General features: G+C 37.4%; 1 protein-coding gene across 1 annotated transcript in view; it reads left to right on the top strand.

Moving 5' to 3' along the window:
• The first annotated feature begins 3,237 nt into the window (after nt 1-3,237).
• The window catches only part of LOC131040941 (ACT domain-containing protein ACR11), a 71,654-nt gene continuing 48,424 nt past the window's right edge, over nt 3,238-26,467 (top strand). The window contains exons 1-4 of the mRNA XM_057973904.2: nt 3,238-3,793; nt 9,653-9,707; nt 9,839-9,955; nt 10,382-10,476. Of these exons, the coding sequence (XP_057829887.2) occupies nt 3,642-3,793; nt 9,653-9,707; nt 9,839-9,955; nt 10,382-10,476 (419 nt within the window). The 5' untranslated portion in view covers nt 3,238-3,641. The remainder of the gene's footprint in view (nt 3,794-9,652; nt 9,708-9,838; nt 9,956-10,381; nt 10,477-26,467) is intronic.

The raw sequence follows: 26,467 nt of genomic DNA, 5'->3' as shown, positions 1-26,467 counted from the left end.
CATAAACATAATTACATAAAAGGGTTGGACCAACTATTACCCTTTGTGTGGATCCTAAGATATACACATTTAGTGTGGTATAATGACTAGAACCATGCATTTCTACAATACAATCATTAGCATAAACATAATTACATAAAGGTGCTTGTATATTTGTCAAGTTTATTTCTTTTAATATTTATCTACTCATAATATATTCCTATAACTTAAACTTGGAAAGCTCAATGTGAAACCAAATATCACTAGGACACTTGATCTATAAAATGCATAAAATACCATGGACCCTAAAATGTTTAGCACAAATATTTTATGATTTACCTACAAATATGTTAATCATATACAAATGAAAAAATATCATTAAGCTCATTTAAATATGGACATCTTTGTGTAATCTAAATTTAATGTTAAATGGTATTTGGTTAATATATTCATTTATTTGAATATATAATTTTAAATAAATTGACACATTGTCAAAGAAATATGCTATACAATAGAATATATTTTCAATAAAATCTAATAAAGAAGGACTAAAGCTTTTTATGAATTTGTATGCTTCTTATTCTTAATCTTAAATTTTAGGTGGGAACATAAATAATGAAAACCTAACTATGAATTTGTATGATTCTTATTCCTAACTAAAATTTTTAGGTGGGAACATATGAAAAATGAAAGCCTATGATGTAGGAGCATGCGAGGGGGTTGAACAATCTTTCATTATCAAAATTTTTTTCAGTTTTAATCTTTGATTTCAAATGTTTGGTTTTCAATAAGTTGTAGGTACACCTTTTAGCACAGAAGTTGGCATAGTTGAGATTATTACTAATTTATTTTGTTGGCATTTTATTTCTATTGAGGTCAATCTCATGAAAGGGTTTAAGATTTAAGGGGATGATGATTTAAATTTAAATTTATTTTTGTAAATTGTAGTTTGGGTGAATTTATAAAAAAAGTGTGAATGCTTGGAAGGGCAAAATGCAATGCCCAAATATTGGGTTGTTACAAATATATGCATTATGGGTCCCTTGAGAGTTTTCAATACCCTTGTCTTGCCACACATTCATTTTGGGCACTAGGTTGAGGAATGGAGGTAATTTGAATTGTTGGAATCTCTAGAGGAGTGGTGCATTTAATGCACTTGGGAGTTACATTCCAAAATGGCGAGAAAGTACCTCTAGATGATTCCCACACTTGGGTACAGAGTTTGGAAATTGATTTTGTAGTAGCAATGAGGAATGAATCCAATGCATAGATATGAAAATGAAGAAATATTGTTGAAGAGAAAAAGTTTTGAGTTGTTGGTGAAGTTTGCAACATAGTTCTAATGCCCAAAAATGGGTTTTTTAATATTTTGACTTGAAAATTAGCATGGTATTGCTGATAGGAAATTTTGACCCATATGTATTTCTATAGATGAAGGTGGAAGCTTCTGTTGTAATATTTTTTAAAACAAATAGAAGATGATTTCATATTTGAAATAATTTTTGAAATATAGTCTATCAAGAGATTTCTATGCACATTCACATAAGTTTAAATGAATCGAATTTCATTACTTTCTAGGTTCACATATTTGTCTATGAATTAGTTTTCTAGCTAAATAGATTAAATAGTTGTGTAATGGTTGCAAAGATCAACACTCCAATTTGGTATCTTGGTCTTGAACTATATCAAATGGTACAAAGTGGGTAGTTTGCCTAGATATGCATTGAGGTGAGTTGTATGAGATGGTATGTTGTTGGTTGTGTTGAAAGGCTCTAATATTTTGTTGTAGGTGTGAGAGATATCCTTGCAATTGTAGAGAGTTGATACCTTGAAGTGAGAGAGGTTGTTGCAAGGAGAACTTATAACTACAAAGGGACTTGTGAGTCCTTCAAAATGACTTCACGGAAAAGATCAAGATGGGTTATGAGAAGACATATGAGGATTATATTTTGAGAAGATTAGAAAGATAAGAGGTTTACAAAATTCATTATTGAAGAATGAAAAAATGTCTAGGCTAGATTGGATGTGATAGAGATTTAAATAAGTAAATAAATTGAAGTGGGTAAAAGAAAATGCGAAAATAGGTTATATGAAAATGATACATGGTGGTTAATGAAAGGTGTAATGTTAAAAGGTATGATGAGAGGGTGGAATGCTATTCAAAAGTGGGAGAAGAATTAGATATCTCTCATGAAATATAAAGATTGGGTAATGAGGGCAATGAGAAGAAATACGAGAAGATGCATTATTACAACCCTATGATGAGAAGGTTATAAAAGGAATAACATGTGGGAGCAACCCACACAATATGTATGTATAATGTAATTTCATAATCTTGATAGGTGAATTCATGATCATTTGATCTTATGTGCATGTTTGGACAAAAAAATCTCGATATAGAATTAGCACAAGTACGTTAAGCTATGTATGTTATGACAAGTTTTTGAATGTCTTTTCTCATTTTGTAGCTATTTTTATTGCCTATGTTTTCCATGCTCTAGAATGAGTTTTATTGTGGAAGCAATTTAGTTGCTTTTGTGTGTCTTATTGATTCATAGAATTTATTTGACATGCAAATAAATTGGTTTATGGGTCTCAATCAGGGTTCAAATTCTTGCACTTTATTTTCTTTGTCATAAGAGAATTTAGTGGATGATCATATTCTCAGTTTAAGATATCTAATATGTTTTCCTTTATTGATCACTTAATTTGAAAACAAACACAAAATTCTTAAAAATACTTCCAACTATCTCCTCTATATTTAAAAACATCATACCTCTATATTGATATAAGCGTATGAGCAATACTTATACTAGAACCATGCCTAGCTAAACATGTCCTTATTAAACGTGAAGAGCCCTTTCATTGTTGTGAATGATCATAAAGTTAAAAATAACATTGAAATATTTGATCTAGATCTTTGCTCTCCCCAATTCTCCCAACCATCTCCTTGCAAAATAGATCTATCACCATTCTTATTAAACCTTAAAATATTATTATGAATTTAAATATCATTAAATTCATTGTAAGGGTTTCTTTCCCTAAAACTAAAAGAATTGATAGATGTGACCACCCTCACATGCCACTAACCACCCATTTATGTGGGACCTTGTGCTAGGCGGTAAATCCCCAACCATACACACAAACAAAGACAATATCCACTTCTTTATAATATCGAAGGAAAACTGATAAAAAAAAAAAACGAAAAATACACACGATTTCCTCTGCTCACGTAAAAGAATTCAATAACGACGCTACAAAAGATCAGTAAATTTGAGGCTGCTTGATCTTCTTCTCTAATTAGCAGCCTATTTGCAAATAAAATTGTTGCTTTGTTTCAATCATAAAAACTAAACGCCAGATTGCAGCTGTCATGATTCGCTGTAGGTGACAGGTTCGAACCCCTGGAGTTTGGAGGAATCAATCATTGTCGTGATAACAATGGCTTCGTGCAATTCATTTCTAAACAGGCCAAATTAACCGGATAATGGTAGCATTATACCTTTATATCAATCTCTGGGTATCGTATAGATCGCCAGCCACTCGATTTCCTGTGGGCTTATTGCAATGGAGAAGGTTGTTGACGTATACACAGTAAATATTTTCGAATAAAAGGATAAAAGGCTCTCTGTGAAGCCGCTCGCTTGGTGCCTATTGACGCAATGGCAACCATGAGCGTGTGTGCAGTTGGCTTGGCTCCGTCTGCGTCGAAATTGTACAGATGTAAAGAGACATCCATTTGTGCACTTCGTTTTCACAAGCTTCGTTTTAGTGGTCTTCCCATGTCAGAGGATCGAGTCCTGCGGCATTGCAGGTGCGTGGATTTCTCAATTGTTACGTTTCTAGGTTATATTATTGTTCTTTTTGTGATCGTATTATTTGCAAGGCTCAGTTTTAATGTCAAGCTTGAAGCTTGATCTATATAATTAGATTAACGTGTGTACATTTGGAAACTGTCATTATTTGTATGTGAGAAGGTGAAGAGGGGGCTACTGCTTCTATTTTTAATTGGTAGGCTGTTGTTTGAATGCTTGCCTGGCAGCTACCTGATTTTTTCCGCGCAATTGCCGCTAAATTTTTAGCATATTATTTTCACTTTTTTCTCTATCATGGAAAAAGTTTGTAACTTTTGCAGCAAAATTAGATAAAAAAATGTTTTTTGAAATTAATTTGCTATCAATAGAGTATACCGCCTGGCAATAGAAAAATTTAGCGACTACCGGAAAAATCAAGTCCCTAGCGCTATTGGAGGGGGGCTGCTGCCCGGACTTTCACTGTGCTGGTGACCCCGTAAAGCTGACCAGTAAGCGCGGCAAGGAAAAAGGAATTCTTCAGCTGATTGGCCATTTTTCTTAAGGAGAGATTGAAGGATAGTGAAAAGGGGGGCTGATTATTATTTACAGAATTAGTTGCGAGATTTCAGGAAATTTAATTGCCAAATGGTGGAAACTTGTAACGAAAATTTTAATCAATTATTTAGAGTGTTTTTTTCATGCAAGTACCCAAATCTCACGTATTAAAGCAGCATAGTTAAATTACCAAGGGACTATCATACCCAATTCCAAATTTACCTGATACAGATTAAAATTTTCTCGTAGCTAGTGGTCCCATGGAGGAGTGGGGGCGAGGGAATACTGCAATTTTATTAGCAGGTAGTAGTAGGGAGAGTTATATACTAAAATGATCTGGCGGAACAATAAAAAATTGTGCTTTGCTACGCTACTTCTAGAATTTTCAGCTTGCTGTAAAATTTCAATTTTTTGATGCTATAAAATATTCGTCTCTTAATCGCAGACTTTGCCGAGAATTTACTTCGTAAGCAGTTGATGCCGCACAATTTTAGAAAAAGTTTCTGATTTTTGCAATATTCCGATTTAATGGGCTCCATGATCACCTTGAGTGAGAAAATTGAAGCAGTTGCCTCTTTACGCGGAAATCCTCCATTAGCAGCACTTGTTGGGTGATACTCAGAAGTACGTCTCCATGGGACCATCATGTAACGGGCGTGTACCATGGAGGGGACTACCACTCCCATTTCTGTAACATGGGTAGTCCCATAAAACTTCTGGTACAGTTAATCTTGGAATCTTACCGTGAAAGTACAAAATGGGGAAATTTTGGGAGGAGGGTTTGAACTGCTGCTTGCCACTGAGGTTCACTCAATCGTACTGGGGTACTTTTGTGTCAACTGGCCGCATCTGTTTGGTTTAAATATTTTCTGAAAACTTTTATGAAAACGAAATAACAAATTTTTGATGCAAGAGGCGTAAACGACTATAGCAAGGGCAATGCATCATCTGCCATTGGACATTTTCATCATATTTTGCTCCAAGAGCAGGATCCACGTGGTAAATCATTTGTTACCCCTTTGGCGGGATTGCTAGACGAGGGTGGTTTAAAATTTCCTTTAAAAGTAATGGCCACTCCAAATTTTATAGCCAAGATTTGTGTTCTGGGATCGATGCTTTCAGCAGCTTCTGGAGAGTGGGGGTTAGATGTTTGCAGGATATTTTTCTTGTGGTACATATAAATGCTGTATATGACCTGGAAGCTTACTAAATGAGCCCATTTCAGGCATCCCAAAAGTGATATTATCTATTGGTGAGGGTTTTGATCCAGTATAAGGTCTATCTATGAGACATTTATTGCCTTAGTACTTAAAGATTTTCTCCACAACCATACCTAAGAATTCTGGAAGCTCCAATCTGCAGGACCATTACGTTATTTGCCAAAAAGGGTAACACATATCAAGTTGGTTGGGCGACTCGGATCTAAAAACAATCTTTACCTTTTATCTTTATTATTTTATTTTTATCAGTTATTTTAAATGTTGTAACTATTGAGTATACTGTTTGTCAAAATGGCATAGAATGGTTGTTTGTGTTAGAGATTTCTTTGACTTTGCTTTGGTTTTCATCTTTGGGAGATTTAAGGAAAAGGTATAGTTTGTTTTTAGGGGAGGATTTGTATGCACTATTTATTCTTTTTATTTGTTTTTGATTTTTAGAGTTCAGGGCTAATTATGTTAAGAGTAGATATTATGAAGCATTTTTACTAAAATTGGTATGGAGAGAAACAACTTCAGCAAAGAGCAATAGTTTGCTTTCTTCGATTAAGTTTTCAGTTACACGAACTTCAAAAATATCTTTAGCTGCCAAGGCATATGATTCTGAGGTGTTGAGGCTCAGAGATTGATTGCTAGCCCACACACATTAAGATTACAAAATCTGAGTTGAGCTGTGAATAAATTCTCTAGTAAGGGACAGGCACTGGTGGTTTGAGGCATAGGTGATCCCTATGACTTGGGGACTATTCCTGATCACAGGAAGAATCACTCCAGCTCTGTCAGTGGTAACCAACATTCTAACTTTAAATGCCTGGCAAGAGTGTTTACCATACACAATGAGGCGTTAGTTTGAAGGGAAGATCTTAGTTTCTGAGGAATGGCAGCTATTTCATTGAGCCTATGCATTTCAGCTATTTGGCCTTGGAGTTCTCATAGAACTAATACCTCTGTTGATTCTGAGTTTGTGGAATCACATCTGTGACCCAAAAGAAGGTTTGAGACATAAAAAATTGGGCTTCATCATGTGTGGGCATCACAACTCGTTACATCTGAAGCTGCCTTTCTATGTACATCAAAATCTGTTTGTTGTCTAGTGATCCAAAGAACACAATGCGGGAACTCTTGACATATGCCATTTTTTCTATTTTATCAAATGGAAAATACTACTTAGGAGCTATCTATAGTTCCGAGTTTCTTCTATGTAGCATACTTTATATATGGTGCAGTGGCTTTCATCCTCTATAAATGTATAGTTTTTTCCTCATACAGGGTTTTTGTATGTGTATGTGTATGTGTATGGTGGGGGAAATTAGGGTTTCACCAATTACGATAGTAAGACCACCAATTTCACAAGATCAACCATACATTAAAAAGGGGGATCGAATCTAATAGATCTAGCCACAATTCAATTAGGAAAAGGGCTGAGATCATAGAAATAGGACTCGGACTCGGCAAGGGTGACTCGATTTGAGACTCGGGACTTGACAAAAAAACTTGGCCGGGGCTCGACAGGACTTGGCAAAGTGAAAAACCCAAGAAATTTACAGATTTTTAAGGATTTAAAACTTGTTTCATGCACCCTTTTCTAAATAAACCTTAAATACACAATAACATCATCAAGTAGAAGCTAATTTGATCACATACACAAGTATACATCGATCACATTAGTATAAATGCAAATTGTAGCTGAAGGAAATAGCAAACATAGAATATATAAATATTGTCAAATGTAAACATATTACAAAACTCGTGGAATATGAAATCCATGACATCAAATGTTCCACACAAGTATTTAAACCTCTACAGGTCTATGGCTTAGAGGAGCCTGCATCGTTCCTATGAAGGCGTCTAAGGTAGGTCTTGGATGATTTAGCAGCCATAGTCTCTACTTGTGACTCCATTCCACCCTTACCAACATTACTTGTGTCTGTGTCTGACTCTGCTCATGCTCTAACCTCCTCCTTTGCCATGGCTACAGCCTCAACTTCTCTATCTATCGGGTCGATCCAATCAAGGTCCTCGTCACTAAAGACAGGATCCGTAGCCTCAGTGATCCACTCAGATTCTGGATCGACCTCCTCTAGCATGATCGGGGTGGTGTCATGGTCCATAACCTGCTTCTGTCTAAGACGAAGGTTGTAATGAACAAAGACTAGATCATTCAACTTCTCCATAGACATTCTATTGCGCCTCTTGGAGTGTATGTGCTCAAACATACTCCAATTGCACTCACAACCGGAAGCACTGCATGGTTGGCTCAAAATACGAATGGCTATCCGTTGAAGATTTGGTGTTTTCGGACCAAATATCTGCCACCATCTGTCTAAGATGAGAAAAAGAAAAAAAATTAGTCTTGTTTAATAATAAATTGAATAATATATAATTAAAATTATGCTCTTAAATGTATTTTTACTTGGTTGCATTTTGTTCAATTCTCTTTGCAAAGCTGACGAGATAAGACCTCCCCTTCTACATAAGAAAAGGCCTCTAGCTCGTGGATTATAGTGGTACTATGACCAGGCAACATTCGCTCTCACTGAGTAGAGCCCACTAAGAACCTCTTCATCCGCCTTGAAATCAGGGTGGAAATGGAATGCTGGATTGAGATAATAAGCAGTTGCATGGAGGGGCTTGTGAAGCTAGACTTGCCATCTCCTATCAATGATATCCCAAATGGGACGATACTTACTCTCATCTCGCCCATAGACAGATCTGATGGCCTCCTTGGCCCTATCTGTGCCCTCATATATGTAGCCCAATGCAGGCTTCTCCCCATCAACAACTTGTAGGAGAACTACCAAGGGCTCAATGAAGTGCAAATATTGTGAAACATTATCTAATATCAGTTAATTTAAATGTGAATGAAAATAAGCAAATAAAAGAAAAATATGAATAAAAATTAAAACATAATGCAGAATTTATAAAATTTTTACCTTCACAATCTCAACACAAGGGGCCCAAAAGCTTGGCTCATCAAAATGCAATTTGCCACATCAATCCTTGTAGCTATTGTAGCATAGGATGAGGAAGTCCACTCCTCACCAACAAAAATATGCTTCAAAGCTGCCTTACACCGAATCAAGGACCGCAATGTGTTGAAATTGGTGGCAAATCTAGCAATTCCAGGACGAGCCAACTCCTTCTGCCCCGTGTATTGCGCCTTATTAGGCAAAGGACCTGTTGTCATTTTATGACACCCTTGGTCCATCAGTGAGAACCGATTAGAGATATGTTCCATGGACCAGCGTTGCCCCAGTTTGATCAAAGAGGAAACAATGGAATCATGAAGTGTGAGGTGTTGTCTTGTCAGAAGGAAGTTCCTAAGCCCCAGTTTTAAGAAGGATGTATTCTTAAAAACAGGAGCATTGCCCTGTCTGTGGCTAATGAAGAAGGGAGGCTGGCAAGTGGAAGCTTCAGATTTACTTTTAAGTTGACATTTGAATGCCTGTAATCAGTTTAAAGTGAATAATGATTCCTACAAATTCTCTTCCATGCCCGCTGGATCCTAAAATTCCTTTGGCAGCTATTAGTAATATTTCTGTGATACCATAGAACTTCACATTCTTTGTAATTCCACCGACAGTTTCAACAATATTTTGACACCTCTTGCTTGGACAATTTTTGATGCCATTTTGGATCATGAGGTTAGTCTGAGTTTTGTTCGATGTTTGCTATAATATGAAAGAATCCTTCAAGTATGTGTTTTAATTTTTCAGTGTTTATATTGCCTGAGCACTTGCGTTTCATTACTACACCTGAAAGCTATATTATTGAAAAAAGAAAATGCTAATTGACATTGTTATGCCAGTCATCAAACTCTCACTGTGAGTGCATATGCTCATTTCTGTTTTGTGTTTTAGCTTTTGTGACTTGAATATTTTGAATTATGCTTTATTATTTCAAACACCTGAGCTAATAGAGTTATTTGTTTCTTTGTTTTGACAAAGCTGAATAATATTTACAGTATATTATTTTTAAGCCAAAAGGATTCTATTTGTAGAGTGATACATTCTAGGGGAGCATCTTCTTTTAGAGATTGGTCATATGTTGTTTTGGAGTTCACCTTTATTTGACGTTCTAATTGTCACTACTTTAATTTGAAGCCAGACTATCTTGTTTTTCTGGAAAAGAGTCTAATAGCATGACAGCACCAATTGTAGAGGTGTGTTTTTAATTATCACTCTAGATCATGTTTTTGTTACTTCTTTTTGGTTTAGACATTTCAGTGGCTCTAATTTGTTGGATTATCACTGTAGTTCTATGTCTTTTTGTTTTTGCTTCATTGGTGAACAGGAGGGCATTGAGAGTGATGTTCCAGTACCAAAAGTTGCAATAGACCAGGACTCAGATCCAAATGCAACAGTGGTGGAGATTACTTTTGGAGATCGTTTGGGTACTCTTATTGATACAGTATGGACTCTTGCATTTATTTTGGAAATTAAAATTTGAATAAGCTAAAGCACCATTTTTTATTATATTCTTGCTCTAGTAGTTTATATTGGATGTTCTTTTATGAATGAAGCAAACAAAGAGTATGAATAGAATATAATGTTTTCTGGTTTTTTTGTTTTGGAAAAGATAATATAAGGAAATGATTGTCTTTTCTAGTTGATGGTTTCATGGTTTTAGAACCCTTCCCTGTCAAAGCAACTTTCTTAAATGTAGTTTTATATTCAGTAGCAACAAGAATTTAGCTGATAAAACTAGATATAGCCTTCCAATGCAGCATTTTTTCATATTTAATCTTTTCATTGACGTATATATGGATGATAATTAGAAGAGCACTAAGAATGCCACTTGGAAAATTGTAAGTGAATAAATTTGCTCTCACTGCAGATGGAGGCTCTCAGAGATCTGGGTCTGAATGTTGTCAAGGCAAAAGTAAACTTAGACTCTACTGGTAAACACAATACATTCTGCATAACCCGAGCGTAAGTATTCTAACTCATTCTGATTTTGCTTATATCTAGCCTCTTATCAATCTTCTACTTTCTTTTTCTGAATTGCAAGTGCATATTATTACTCATAAGACTTAGAATTTTTAGTAAAATTTTGAAAATCTTGATTTTCCTTAACTTAGCATATTTAAGAGGTATCTTTTAGCTGATAGGAGACCAATAATATGAGGCTTTCTACTAAATTAAAAGAACTTGCTTGAGGTTTTCCATAAAAAGTAGTCACTGAATGATTGCACTGGTGCTTGCATTGACAGTATAGAAGAATAGATGAGGTAGATATTTAGGATAGGAATCATTCATTAGCCCCTAGCATGCATATTATGGAGTGTTCAACATGTTTATTTGACTGGTTCAAACTAGGATGTTGGTAAATTCATCAACAAGGAAAAAATACCTTTCTCTGAAGCTAGAGAGCGTGGATTTTGAACTACAAGATTAAGTTAAGTGTGTGCCAGAGAAATCAAGGGTGTAATGGAAAATCCCTTTCTAGTTAGAAAAATGCATGATAGTGATGATGATATAAGGTTGACAGATTTTAGATTGATCACTTTGTGAAGGCTTGGTGAATGAACTGAGACAAAGGCAATAAGGAAAAGAGGTAGCCCACTGATGTCTTGAAGGTTTATAGGTACTCAATCTATAAAATACAAGAAACCTATTAGTTATTTTTGGAGGATGAGGAAAAATACTCAATTCTTGAATATGTATTTTATTTGAGTTTGATGAAGACTTAACAAAGGAGGAGTATTAGGAAAGAATTCAAAAGTATATTTTATAAGTATTGTTCAATGGAGAGAATTCTTCCAAATTCAGGAATGGGAGATGCAGAAATAGGATATTCATATCTTGGAAAACATGTTGAAGATGTCAGAATAATAGGTTGAACCAAGTGGGAGGAGGATCTGTTATCATTATAACTTTTTGTAGAGATGGAGGATTTCCTATTTAGTCATCTTGATACATTTACTACACTTTAAACTTTATTTTTGGATATGTAGTTGATTTATTTTTGTTACGTAGTTGAGAGTCTTGAAAGTTTATTTTGTGTATTCACTGTTTTTTTAATATATATTTCACTTTTTAAAATTTAAAAAATTATAATCCAAGTACCAGTCTCCTATTTAAATTTTTTTTTATGATGTACTAGTATTGGTACTTGTTCGCTATACTAGTTCCAACAAGTAGCAATACCCATCTCCCGGCAACTATGCTTTTGACTGATCTTGATTGGATTTCACAAACAATTGAAGAAAAGAGTATTTTATAGATAAAGACTGTTGCTTTCTGTTGAAATTCTGATATTTCCATTAAAAAAAATGGTATCCTAGAACTGTAGGAAGCTTTTAGTCTTGTAGGAATGAAGAGACATGCATCTGCTATTACCTGCTGCTGTAGACAGTGAAATTCTGAAGAAATATGCGATACTTGTTGCAGTACATGCTCTAATATGGAAAGTGATTGAACATTCTTATGTTAGGGACAACCAAACCATGGGGCATTGTAATGGTGACTCTTATGTTATTTGAGCCTTTATAAATGAGTTCATATGCTTTTTCATTGAAAATGCTGTTCATTGAAGCATGATCTATCAAAGCAAATGATAAGTTTTTTATCATAAATGGCATGAGCGTATGCTTCATGCCTTGGTCAACCATTGTACCTTTCAAAGACTCTCCACATAGGCCCAAGTCACGGAAGGAAATCATTTGCCATTATACTTGCTACATACTTTTCTTAGGCATTTTTCTAACTTGACTGCAGTTTTTTTTTTTAAATTTGTCAAATTATATTAAAAGGTGTGCCTACATAACGCACGCCTTTTTGACTTAATCTGCATTTAAACAAAAACAAAGTTCGGAATTCCTACCTTGCCTGCACTTTTTGAAGATAACATATTTCTAAAAAGCTGCGCTCCCCTTTTTTTATTGGCTACTGCTGCTCCCTTTTTTTGTCTTCGCTGATTTGAAACTCTGGCTGCTTCTTTTGAAAAAAAGGTGACTACTTTGTAAATGTAGCTTCCTTTTATTATTATTTTTAATATAAAAAAATAAATGTAAGATTTTTTTAAATATCAATTATTAATTGATCTTTAATTAACTAATTCATAATATTATTATTTTTTTGATTAGTAAATTGTGGTCATGAGGACCACTCCTTTATATTATAGTATCAAAAATTTACAGAAGTTTTAGGGAAAGATTTTTCAATTTACAAAAGCAAGGTATAGTTAGCAAAATCCCAATTTATGCATTAGAGATAATATCAGTTCCTAAAAACCACTCCTGTGTCCATCAATTATTCTATATAACACCAAAGATTGTCAGTATATACTAAAAGACTATTTCCTCATCATTGCTGTCCAGGAGGAGAAGATTCAAACTTGTAATGTACATCCAAAGCTTTTGCTGAGTACATCCACCTTATAAGCCTGCCCTCACAATTATTAGCAATGTGGGATAATTTCAAACCAACATAATTGTATGTATTAGCTTAAGTCAATAATATCTTTCCTGAACATTTACTTTAAACAGGGGTATCTTGTAATGTTTTTTCTTATTCATGTTTGTGCTATTCTTAGTAGAGTCTTCAGGTTCTGTGCTGTGTTTTCTTCTTTCACTTGCCCTTGCAGAACTTGCATGGCAAATTTGGAATGTCCTCAATTATCATGAGATTGACATGACTGCACAATATGCATTTGATACTACAAATGACAGCAAGTAATTTGGCCCTTTAGCTTGCCATATAGCCTTTAGTTGCAGTATACATTGGGAAAAGCTGTCATTTAGACTTTGTTATCATCCCTCTAACACCTGATCGATCTGGCTTATGCTTGGTGACCCCATCTAAGTTATATTTGATACACCCTATTTGAGGCCCTGCTAGCATCATGCATGGATAGATTGAAAGCATTGAAGACTTTGGTGAGACTTTGCCATCCACATTGGAAGTAAGGTGCCTACTTTAGGGTTTGGCAACTCATCATTTGCGTGCTGTTCAAAGCTGGCAAATGTCGGTTTGATTTTAGATTAAAGGAGATTCTTAGTTGTTGGTAAACAGATTTGTCACTTTGAATTTCTTGACAAAGTGCCCAACGGTGAAGTGACAAATCGCTCGAAACAGTTGGAGAGATCGTTTCTTGAGTCTGACCTTCCTCTGCGTTTGAGAGGGGCAGCTGCCTCGTATGATGTATTTTAGTTCTTTTTCAAATATATATATATATATATGTGTGTGTGTGTGTGTGTGTGTGTGTGTGTGTGTGTGTGTGTGTTTAACTAAAACTTATAGAAGAGACTCTTAATAGAAAATATACAAGTGCCATATAAGCTTCATGAAAATTATATCACTTTTATTTACTGTGAAGGCCAAAGTGTACACTTAAGACTTTCAACAATGGAAATATATAAAGTTTTTGGTATATTTGCTTCAAGGTATCAAGAAAGAAACACACCATAACCTCTCTTAAATTTAATCTTTAATACTTGCAAATTAACTCAAGAAACTCAAAGACTGCTATTAGCAACAACATACGATGAACCAATAACATTTGAACACAAATCAATTTAAGAAACACTTCCAAAAGTGGTTTGTATTCATCTTGAGGAGTTACACAATTCCACAATATCTTTGAGTCACAATTGCTAAAATGCCAAAAAAAAGTCCCTTTACATTGCTGTATCTTTTGTGTTTATAGATCTCTGTCATAACTACCTTTCGGGTTAGCAACCAAGTAAGTTAGAGAATGGAAGTTATTCATGCTTTCATAAACAACTCTAACTTTTACAAAATAAAAGTCAAAATCGTAACTTTTAACATAAAGAAAGTCAAAACCTTAACTAAACTCGAAATTGACCAAAGTTGCAATATTTACAAAATATTTACATAGATACCAAAATTGCAACTTTATCCAACTTGCACAAAGAAATAACCATGAAATGAGATAACAGACAACTTTGGAGTTAACATTCAAGCACTTGTGTTGACATCTCCTGTTGATGCTCCTTGATTTGCAGGTGGCGGTTGTTCTTGAGGAGGATTTGCTTTATATGCTTTGAATAATTTGATGGTTTGAACTAAGGATTTATTCTTGAGAATGACCACACTTTCCATTCTTAATTTCCATCTCTCATGATTTTGTTGAACTTCATCTAATTCCTTGTTGCAGCCCGATAGATGATAAATACATGTGCCCAATGCCACTGAAATGGCGCTTAATCTTTCCATCACATCTGCACTCGAATGTTTTTTGTCACTAAGCTCTGCATTGATCTGAGCTTCAAAACTATTATGCATTTCCTGTGTATCTGGATCATAAGTCTGCTCATTAACTGGTATATCCTCATTGACTTTTGGTAAATTACTCAACACTTTGGTCTTGAGCTGCTCACATTTGTTTAACAACTTTTCTTGTTCAATAGTTATCTGATTCAAGCTCATACATTTCCACTCTATGTTCTCAAGCCACATGTCGGACTGATTTTCTTCTTCATTTGAAAATATTTTGAGTGACACCAATGTATTAATATCCATTTCTTTTATCTCTCTGAGATTATTCATGATCCTTTGCCAGGATATCTGTTGCTCTTTGATTTTTCTTATCTCTTGTAAAATCTCTCGTTCCATCTGATTTGCCTTGACATACATTGCTTTTATTCCGCTGAACAAATCTAAAGCTTTTGCCTTCATCTGAATTATCCAATTATCAACCATTTTGCCATATGATTGATACTTTTGTATATTTTCTATTGCTTCTCTGTTAGCTACTCCTTCGGGATTAGAAATTGTTTCTGCTGAAGTGGATTCGAGAGTTAAGGCTGGAGTTCCTATTATTGATTGAAGGCATGAAGATAAAGCTTGGACTTGTTGCTTGAGCTGATCCTTGGTTTGTTTATCCTTATTTGCTTTCTCTACCAATATGGTTGCGGAGACTTGAAAGTTATGAACAGCTCCTTCATGTGTGACAGGACCCAAATCTACCTGCAATGCATTAAAATCAGCTTCATTAGCCTCATTTATATCTTTTTCAATAGTAGGCTGTGCAATTTCAACAATCGAATTGCCTGATGAAGGATTCACTGCTAATCTGGAATCTACTTTGGTCTTCTTCACTTTCACATTTTTCTGAACCAAATTAGCAACTGCGTCCATATTTGGTGTCTCTAACTGGATAACTCTCTTTTTCTTCCTCTCTAGGCTTTGTTGGAGCCAATAGAGAATGCTGATGTAGAAAGTTCGACTGATGTAGGAACATTTGAAACCACTGGTGGTATAGTTTGATTATTCACAATATTTGTAACTAGAGTCTGGAACCTCTTGAGACACATTGATGTCACGAGGAGGAGAGCCTGTAGGGGAAGAGATGGAATGAATTATCTCTTCAGTAAATGATGATGGCAATGAATTTATTTCGTGGGCTTCTTCTATCATCTCCTATATTGGATTCAGATTTTTCTCCTTTGATTTTGACCTTCTCTTTCTCATTATAGAATTATTTTCACATATTGCAGCGAGGTCCATTCCTTTATGAGGATCTTCATCATCACCTCCGCCTTGAGCACTTTGCTGCAAATTAGTAGTTGAAGATGAAACATGAGGGGCAGATGGCATAGATGAGCCTTCATGTGCATCATTTCTTTTAGAGGAATTACTTATTCTTTCTGGTCTAGTGGTTGTGGCTTCTGTAATTTTCTTTTTAACCTATGTTTCTGTCCTTTTTATAACATAGAAAGTATCAATCAAATCTGATTTGTCTTCTTGTATATCAGTCACATCCCATCCCAATTTGAAATCAATAATTTGTCTAACTTTGAATCTCATCCAATCCCTTCTTCTCACTTCAAAGTCATCTTCACAGTCTTCCCAGAAGTCTTCCATTGTTGGGAAGTGATGGTATCCTGGCCCCAACTCTAAATTGTCTCTGACGTATTCTTTACTATCAAATGGAAACCTTTCATCATAAAAGTATAGAGTGAGTTTGACAATCGACCTTTCTATGTTTTGTGCATCTGATGAAGAGTTACAGCTGTAATGGCCCATGCTAATTGGGAAAGGGATAAGTTTCGCTCGCTTGTTTCAACACTTCTTATTAACTTGGCCAATCTACCTGCAAACTTCAGTCATCACAAACCATCAAACCGGGGCAGCATGAATGGGCAACCATCAAAGCCTCCAATATGGATATAGGTAAAGCGGGGGAATTGTATGAAGTAACTCCCATATTGTTGGACAAGGGCAGCTGCTTCGGGTGATATCCGAAGTCCAATGTTTCCTTGAAGCTCTCTAACAGTGAGCATATTGAATGCATCATTTACCTTACGGAAGTGTATATAGCTCTGATTCAACTACAACTGTGGGTAATAATTGTAGATTTGAGTTGTGTCTCCATATACCTCGCGACTATCAAGTCCAGGCCAAGGTTTCATGTTTGCAATCGCATACATGAGATATGAAGACATGAAAACGCTGATTGAACTCGAATTGTGTCAACTGGTTATGAAGGTTATTACTAATTATTTCCCCCCAATCAATAAACTGCTTGCCAATACATATTGTATTGATATACAAGAACATCCATTCATGAAAAATTTCATAAATCTCATTTCCAATCAACCTATTAAGCAAAATTACCATGTTTGATATGTCTTCAACAAAGAGTGCTCTGCGGAGTGTCTTAGGTAACTGTGATTGACCTGCCCTTGGCGACACCAACCAACTTTTAGCCATGGTAGTCAAACATTGCTTTTTGTTCCTGGCAAAATACGTTTCAGCGCTTTCTTTAGTAATGTCTGCAAATTCTTCTCTAATCGGCAGCCTGAAAAAGATTCCAATGGATATAGGGTCGAGCCTCACTATGACATTACCTTCTGCTGTCCTAACTTATCTAGTGATTGGATCGTAAGCCTTCATACATTCAAGAACCAACTCTGGACACTGAACTGCCAACGGATGACCCGTAGCATGTGCTAACCCACTGTCTAATATTTTCTGAGCCAATGGTGTTTTTCCTTCTTTTTCCATCTCTTCCTGTTAAGGATGTAGCCTCATTCGGATTGAAGCAAGCAATATATTATACATATATATATTTATCATAAATCACATACATGTATATATTGAATGAAAGTAACATTAACATATTGCTGACTGCTTACGGCAGATCAATGACTGTCATCATTGTATTATTCGATGACTATCGAAGTTGAAGTATTATTGTTAAGCCCGATAGTATCGAGCACGGTGAATGATTCGGTACATAACTAATGACTAATGACGATGACTAGTATATGTTGAAGAGTTATGGTTATGTAGGGTCATGACCCTACGTGGCATAAAGCCACATAGGAGTCATGCCCCTACGTAGTGTTGATGTGTCTGAAATCGCATTGCTACGACTCCATCCGGCCAACGCAGAATAGAATGTACTTGCTGAGTATCCTATCCTCTCTTGAGATAAGGAAATCCCTAATGCTGTTTTGTTGATCAAAGGGGACGACCTCAAGGTTTTGATTGTCAGGTCTTGACTGCGGGATTACTTAGTGGTCGATGTGATTTGCTAGGAACACAAGGGGACTTACGGTAATATAGGCAATTGCTGGATGAGTTCCCTAAAATTCTAACAGTCTCTTTATCGATTGGTTTCAGTTGGATTGATACTAATTTCAGCAGGACTGCGGATTCTTCTTGGTAAAAAGGAAAAAAAGAAGGATAGGGAAAGAGAGGTACAGAAAGTCTAAATTATTTAACTAAGATAGCATATTCAGAAAACAGACAGACACCTCCAAATAACTAGATTAAACATTACCAGCCATTTAAGCACAATATTTGTATGAATCTATTGTGATCTTCAAGGGAAAAATGAGTTTTCATGCTATTAAATACAACATCAGAACTTTAACGTTCATTCAGTGAGTATTCAATAGCCGAACTAAGCATATGAAAGGTTCAGATTAACCATTCAGAAGGAAAAACAATCAGTCATTCCCTAATGGTATGAACAGCGAGGATTCTATCAGATGTTTATCTAGAAAATGCTATATAAATGAAAGAAACATAACTGAAAATTTCAAATCAATGAAGAAGGAGACCATGCACTCACAAGGAAACTTGAAACAGTCTTAACTTTGCATCAAATCCTGTAAATTTCGCCAGAGCTTTAGCAACAATCTATGAATTTCTTACAAAATGAGGGAAAACCAGTCCCCTTAAATAGGCTTCAAAAATGGATGAATGGCCAAGATCTAATCTAAGCAAGTGGCCCAGATTCATCCTTACAAAAGGTACCCATACCCATAAATGGAGGGTAAATATCAGCAACTACCCCAAAGGGAGCAATAACTACCCAAAAGGTAATTAAAGCTTATCCAAAATAATCCAAAAAGTGCACATACACAAAGATTACATTTACAGTTGACTTAGAAGTCAAATATGACCCTTTGGCCAAAAAGTGCACTTTTCAAAATTCAAAAGAAAAAAGCACTTTAGGAAAGCACTTTCTCTTTTCTAGTTTCATATCCCTTTTCCAGGAATTCATCCTCGCCATGCAAATATTCTTGCCAAAGGTCCCGACCTGCTGCACGTTCCTCACGAACATATTCCTGGAACCTGATGCACAGTTGGAAAAGCAAACTGAATGGAGGCATAGGAGGATGACGAATTTTATACTGCATACCTTCGAGGTATTGGTTGATGTGCTTCAAACCATCTTTCCAGCTGGAACGATTACGCTCGAAGCACAACATGTCTGAATGGAATTGACCAGCAAAACTCAGGTCCTTAGTGGAATAGGTGATCCTATCCGTCCTCAGTCTTTCCTCCTAGTTCGGATGTATCACATCGCCGGACAGGTCATTTCACCATCTCGGAACCATTGATCGGAGGATCATCTTGCCAAGTTCTTGCATGCCTTTCAGAATTGCCTCGCATGCATCGTGTTCTTTATCAATGATTTCTCTTGTGTCATTCTTCATGGTGATAGTCCAGTACCACTCTTTGAAAACGTCGATATCATGGGGGTGCAGGATGTCGAAGAGTGTAGGGATTTGTGCTTGGGTCCAAAAGAGAGCTCTTACGAGGGGAAGAGTTGTGGCAGCCACTTCATGAATTCTGAGGGATTCCCTTTTTACCTCTAATAGCCTGACCAGAGTGGTCTCTCGATGGTGGGCCATTTCTTTTACTTCTTCAAGGATTTGTTCTCCCCTTCTTTTGATGCCTTGTATCCATTCCCTGACAGCCTTTGCACTATCCCATACTCCTTCAAATTTTGTCGTGGTTCTCTGTGCCAACGCCGTTGGGGGAATGTGGGATTCGGAAGCATTGTGCAATGGTCTCAAGAGTTGATCAATGTACCCCTCGGCTTGCTCAGCACGAGCTTGATACATGTTCTTTTCAGCTGTTATCTCTTCAAGTTGCCTGAGTATGTACTGTACTGAATCCTTGAATTCCTCCTTTTCTTGTTCCTTAGTGGCTCATCCGATGGGGACAGTCGTGATGCTATAATCTGTCAGTGTAATTTGATTTGCTGGCTTGTTTAGGCGGGGGTGGCGATGTGAAGAGTATGGTTCCTTTGCTCATCTTTGGTTATTCCGGAATATGCCCTGGGCTTTTTCTTCCCCTTGGCCTTAGCTTGGTCTATGCGTGAGAAGATGTCCTCCAAATCGATGGGTGGCTTGGTGGCGGCCTTGCGCTGAGCTCAGGCAATTAACCATTCTTGAGGTACAATCTGGGCTGATGCTATGGTTAAATTTGCACTCTGTTCTTTGATGTTTTCAACCGTCTCATCACAAATTTGCAGCTGTTCCGTTACAGGAGGAGTAGAGGAAGTGTCAAGTTCCTTGCTCGCAGCCGAATTTTCTCCCACTTCACTGAACAATTGTCTGGTACCTTCGTGTGATGGTTGTTCTTTAGTCTTCTCAAGCTCACAGGTCTCATCTGTCCTTTGCTCTCCTTCAACAGTGGAGTCATCCTTGGTAGTATTATGGAGCAGCAATTCATGGCGGCTCTGTTGGGTGGGTTCATGCAATTCAATCCCCTGAGTGGATGGAATCTCTCCTTCCTCAATTTGGTTATCAGGTTCGGCTGATTCAATGGCTCTTAGCTCGGGCTCCAGCATGTTGGGTGCAGGTGGATCATCAGCTCCGAATGCGTCAATATCACTCTGGGAAGGCAGAGCAGGTATATAATCTAGTTATACTACATCATCGGACGAACTAGGGTCCTTTGACGATGAAGTGACCTCTGGTCTCCTAATAGGGATCTTTTCCCTTCTTGTTCTTTTGGATGTCCGAGTTCCTCTGCTGGCCTTAGCCTTCTTCCTTTTCTCAGGCTTTTCAATCTCTTCCTTAGGTGCACTGGAAGTTCCCTCTTCTTTGGAGGACTGAGAATCAAGGTTACCCATCAAGTGGTAGGTGAACTGGACTCCCTCATGTATTAGTCGCTCAATCTGCTGGTGCAACCATTGGTCAATATATCTTTTTGGGGCTGCCATAACTGCCTCGAAATCAGTGATCGGGTCCTGCGACCAATCAATGCCTAGCAAAAGATGCCTTACTGCCTCAAATTCTCGGACTTGCAAGCAATTTCCTGAATCTGTGAGTTGATCTGGGACCCGACGATATTCATAGAGTCGCATTTGCTGCACACTAAGCCTCGAATACTCGCGCCTTTGGACCTCGTAGTCATCAGAGCAGTTCTTCCAATAATCTTCAACTGACTCTTTTGCTCTGTATCGCCTGCCATAGGCCCTCTTTGCTAGATTGTTGTGATCGAAGCATTTCCTTGGAAAATGCTCTTGTAGGCCGTAGGAGGCCAGCTCTGCAAAGGATTCCTCCGTTTGGGATGGGTTTTTTAGATGGACATCCTGGTTACCTATAATCATAGGGAATGCGAATCCAGACTGCTTCCTGTCCTTGAGCAAGCTGCCCGCCGGACGTGACTGCCTTGCGACCTCCAAGAGAACTATCTTGTCGGTTGGGTACCGCGGAAGTCGGAAAGGAGTACCCTCAAAGCCAACTATCTGGATGTAGGAGAACCTTGGGAACTGGATGAACTAGGTACCATATCTCTGTACTAGAATAGTAGCTTGCTCTGAGAGCCTTATGTGTAGTCCTCCCTGCATTAGCCTGACTAGGCGCATTGTGAAGGCGTCGTTGACGCGCTCATATTGACCAACTGCATAGGCCGGGTTGTTCTTTTCTCTTTGTGCTATGTCCTGATAGTGTAGCTATGGGTAACAATCATACACCTTCACCTGATCAGGCCCATTCCCAATTTCACCTTTCATGATCAAACCTGGCAGCGACTTGTTCCTGGCGAACATGTAGACCAAATAGGAGGTCATAGTGAAGTACTTCGTCTCAAGTTCGATCAGCTGAGTGTGAATGTTGTCGCTTATGATCTGGGCCCAGTCAAACTTGGATTTCCCAGCGAAGACCTATTCTGTGAAGTAAAACATCCATTCTTCGAAGTAATTGGATTGGGGAAGTCCCATAATCCTGCTGAGCAATGTGACCATGTCCCCATGCTCGTTGTGGAAGTTGCTTCTAGGGGTCTTTTTCCCAATCCTGATGCTTGGAGGTCTTCTCTCCTTGTACCACTCTTCATTTATCAGTGTTCTGCATCTGGCGGGATTCATATCATACGCCCCCTGCGCTTCATCCATAGTCGTGGCTGTGGGGTTGTTCGGGAAGGGAATGTCAAATGCGTCGCCAATGGCTTCAAGAGTGAAGTTAGCGAGGACCATGTCCTTGAGGAGCACCAATCTGGAACTTGGTTGGTAATGCCGGACAACCTCTACTACTAACTCATAGTTTTGCACTGCCGGGGGAAATCCTGCTACCTGGGCAATGCCACTTTCCATCATCCGCCTAGGCCTGCCATAGGCATTAGGGGAGAAGACTCGGTTTCTGAAATCTTGGATATCAATATGGCCCAAGTCAGTATCACCGACATTCTCCCAGACACTCTGAACTTTTGACTCCCTTAGTCCCCCTCTCTGATACTGATACCTCATCCTTTCGACTCTGCGAGGGATATCTGACTTGGATGCTTGTGATGTCTCAGCTGCAGTAGGCGTCTTTGATGATTCTACCGCCGACTTAGGCATTTATCCTGCACAGCCGGACGCGGATTACGAGGCGATATAAAGGAAGTAAAGCGGGTTAGATAAAGGATATGCCAGCATACAAGGATCAATTCAAAAACCGAATTGAAAGAACAACATGACACCTTAGCTAAAAGCTTGATTGATTTAAACATGAATATTTATGAAGCTTTTCGATTGCGGATTTATACTCAGGCATTTCAGGATCAAATTTCAAAATGGATGATGCTTTAAAATTTTCGTAAGTCTGAAAATGCGTTTTCTGGTTAATTCCTAGACTCTGTTTTCGATTGCTTTGCATGACGTCTTACAAACGGGAAAATATGCGGTTTTTAAGACTTAATCATTTTAATCAATTTTGCACACACATCTATCCAATTTGCAAATATTTCAAACGATTTAAAGAGAGAGGCGAAGCCAACTTACCTGGTGAAAAATGAATGGCGCGAATTCGCACAATCTGCCTCGCAAGAATGAATCCCAAATTTTGAATGGGAGAGTCTGCAATTTAAATTTCAACAGTTAACTCCCATTCGTGATTTTTCGCGCCTAAGACTCGGAGGATGCAGTTTTAGAAACACTCAAATTTAACAATTTATTTTATTTTTTACCTTAAGGATTCTGACTTCTGCGCTCTCTTCAAACTGTGTTAAAGATGGGCGTTTGCAAAACTTCGGCACTTTGAAGTGCTTTGCAAACTTTTAACTTTTATCTTTCATGCCCTTTCTGGCGATTTTCGGAGAATGGGGAGGGTTTCCAAAATACCTTACTGCGCGATTTCCCTGGGCAATTTTAACCTTGGTGATTTAGGGGAATGGGGGGGGGGGAAATGGCGTTTGGAAAACTTTAGACTTTGCTATTCCGCCCTATGGCGTGAAACTTTGGCAATTCAACGCCTCTTGCAGACTGCATAAACTTCACGTGATCTTTGGAGGGTCTCTCAAACCCGACTTTCTGTATGGCGCGACTCTGGGATTATGATATGGTTTGCAAACTTACAGTTTTCGCACCATCCCCTTCTCCCTCCATTTGCGATTTTCGGGATTATGAAGAGGTTTTTTGAATTTTTTTATTTCTACGCGACTTATCCCCTAAATGCGAACTTCGGCAATATGGGAGGGGATTTGCAAGCTTTTAACTCTTCTCTGATGATGTCATTTTCGGGGTTTGGGGCATTTTGCCAACTTCGACATTTTTGATGCACTTTTCATCTTTTAAAATCCTTGCGATTTACCTCCATTGTGCGAAGTTCGGTGCTTTGGAGACTTTTGAAAATTTCGCACCTTTTAAACCATTTTCAAACTTTGGCACTTTAGGCGTTTTCGCAAACTTCGCACCTTTTGCATTTACTTTGCAAACTTCGGCGATTTGGAGACTTTTGAAAACTTCGCACTTTTAAAACCATTTTCAAACTTTGGCGATTTTGAGGTTTTTGAAAACTTCACACCTTTTGCATTTACTTTGCAAACTTCGGCGATTTGGAGACTTTTGAAAACTTCGCACCTTTTAAACCATTTTCAAACTTCGACGATTTTGAGGTTTTTGAAAACTTCGCACCTTTTGCTTTTACTTTGCAAACTTCGGCGATTTGGAGACTTTTGAAAACTTTGCACCTTTTAAACCATTTTCAAACTTCGGCGATTTTGAGGTTTTTGAAAACTTCGCACCTTTTGCATTTTTACCCAAAAGTGTGATTTTCGGGGTTTAATGGGATTTTGAAAATTTCACACTTTTGCACTTGCTCTCCAAAATGCGAATTTCTTGCTTTGAGGCGTTTTGGAAACTTAGGCGATTTGAGCCATTTTGAAAACTTAGGTGATTTGAGCCATTTTGAAAACTTAGGTGATTTAAATTTAACTGTCCCTTGGAATCTCATGCCCGAAGGTCCAACTGACCTCACGGATTCACAAGCTCCTGCTCATGACATCACCATCTCATGGACTGATTATGGGCTCGCTCAAAAGGACGCAAGACACTTTGTGCGGACCTCAACAGGGCGAAGACGGAAAGGCCCAAAAAAGGAAAGGGGACCCCGTCGGCGACAGGGAGCATGTGCAACGCACAACACGTAGACATAACCCTTCACCGATATACATATACAATGATATCGACGCTTGTTGTGGATGATAATCAATAACAGTGGCAATTACATGATACAACAAGCAGTCGATAATTATCATATTCATCAGTTATTATTTGACAAAATCAAATATATATATCAGTGGTCAATATATACATATCAGCGATCACGTTGAAAGTTTGTTCTTACTATATAGCATTAGACTATTGTTTTTCTCTATCGCTAATCTAAATTCCTTAACATGGTATCAGAGCCAAGTTGGTAGAGAAATAAATAAAAAATAGTGACATTTTTTAATTAAAATTCAGACCTGCATTCAGAATCAAAGGAAGAACAATCATGGTGAATAGTGTTAGAGTGGAGGATAGACTTGAAGGCGCATCCAACTTTGTCTCATGGAAAATTCGAATAATAGCAATTCTTCAAGAACTTGAATTGGATGCATATATAGAAGAAGACACAAAGATGCCCGAAGACGAACCAGAGAAAACAACCTGGAAAAGACACAACAACAAGGCTAAGAAAATAATAATCGATGTTGTTAAAGATCACATTCTTCCAACCATATCAAAACTAACTACAACTTATGATATGTTGAAGACCATCCAAAATACATATGAAATAAATAATGCAAGCAGATTGCTTACTTTAAAACAACAATTAATGCATATCAACATGAACAAAGGAGAAACAATCACATCCCATTTCATGAGGATTTCAGAGTTGAAAGACCAATTGTCAACTATTGGAAATAATGTAGATGATATAGAGCTATCTCTAATAGCACTTAAGGGATTACCATCCAGTTGGGAATCCTTTATTCAAGGCATTAGTGCTCGACCTACACTACCGAAATTCGATCAACTCAAGAACGATTGCACTCAAGAAGAATCTCGACTAAGTACAAGAGGGATGGGTCCAAACAAAGAGGGAGAAATTCAAGCACTACATGCTAACACAAGCAACAAAGGGAAGAAAAAGAAGTTCAAACGGAAGAGAGGAAATAACAATCAAAATCACAAAAACAGAGACTTCTCCAAGATTCAATGCTACAGGTGTGATAAATTTGGACACACTCATAGGTTCTGCCCGGAAAGAAAGAAAGCCCAAGCAACCATAAATGAAGTCAAGGAAGTAGAGGATCCTCTATTCTTCTTAGCCTTATCAAGCGAGCTAAATTCAAACAAAAATATGTGGATAATCGATAGCAGAGCATCACGACACATAACCGGATTTAGAGATCAATTCGAAACCTTTGAAGGGCACTCAACTGAAGAAGTTACAATTGGAGACAATTCTACCTATCCAGTGAAAGGAATTGGGACCTGCTCAATTCAATTAAGAACAGGAGTTACATTACAATTGAAAGATGTTCTTTTTGTACCGGGTATCAAAAGAAATTTGGTCTTTGTTTCAGAACTAGCTGATCAAGGATATTTCATCACCTTCCATGAAGATAAAGTTCTACTCTGGCCTAAAAATTCTAACATAAAGAATGCTATTCCTATAGGATCTAGAGATGGTAGTTTATATAAACTATGTAATGCTCAAAAACATGCACTAAATCATGAAGTATCAAATTCTAATGAAATTTGGCATAGAAGATGAGGACATCTTCGGTTTAGTGCCCTACCTTCTATAGGAAAGATAACCACAAGATTACCTAATCTAAAATCTGATCATGTTGGAACTTGTAAAGGATGTGCTCTAGGGAAGAACTCAAAAGGGTCCTTTCCTTCAAGTGAACACAAATCAAAAGTTGTACTAGAACTTGTCCACACTGATTTGTGTGG

This window comes from Cryptomeria japonica, chromosome 9 (genome assembly GCF_030272615.1).
Source record: "Cryptomeria japonica chromosome 9, Sugi_1.0, whole genome shotgun sequence".
NCBI lineage: Eukaryota > Viridiplantae > Streptophyta > Pinopsida > Cupressales > Cupressaceae > Cryptomeria > Cryptomeria japonica.
Note: the sequence above shows the minus strand (reverse complement) of the source record. Positions and strands in the feature narration are given on the sequence as shown.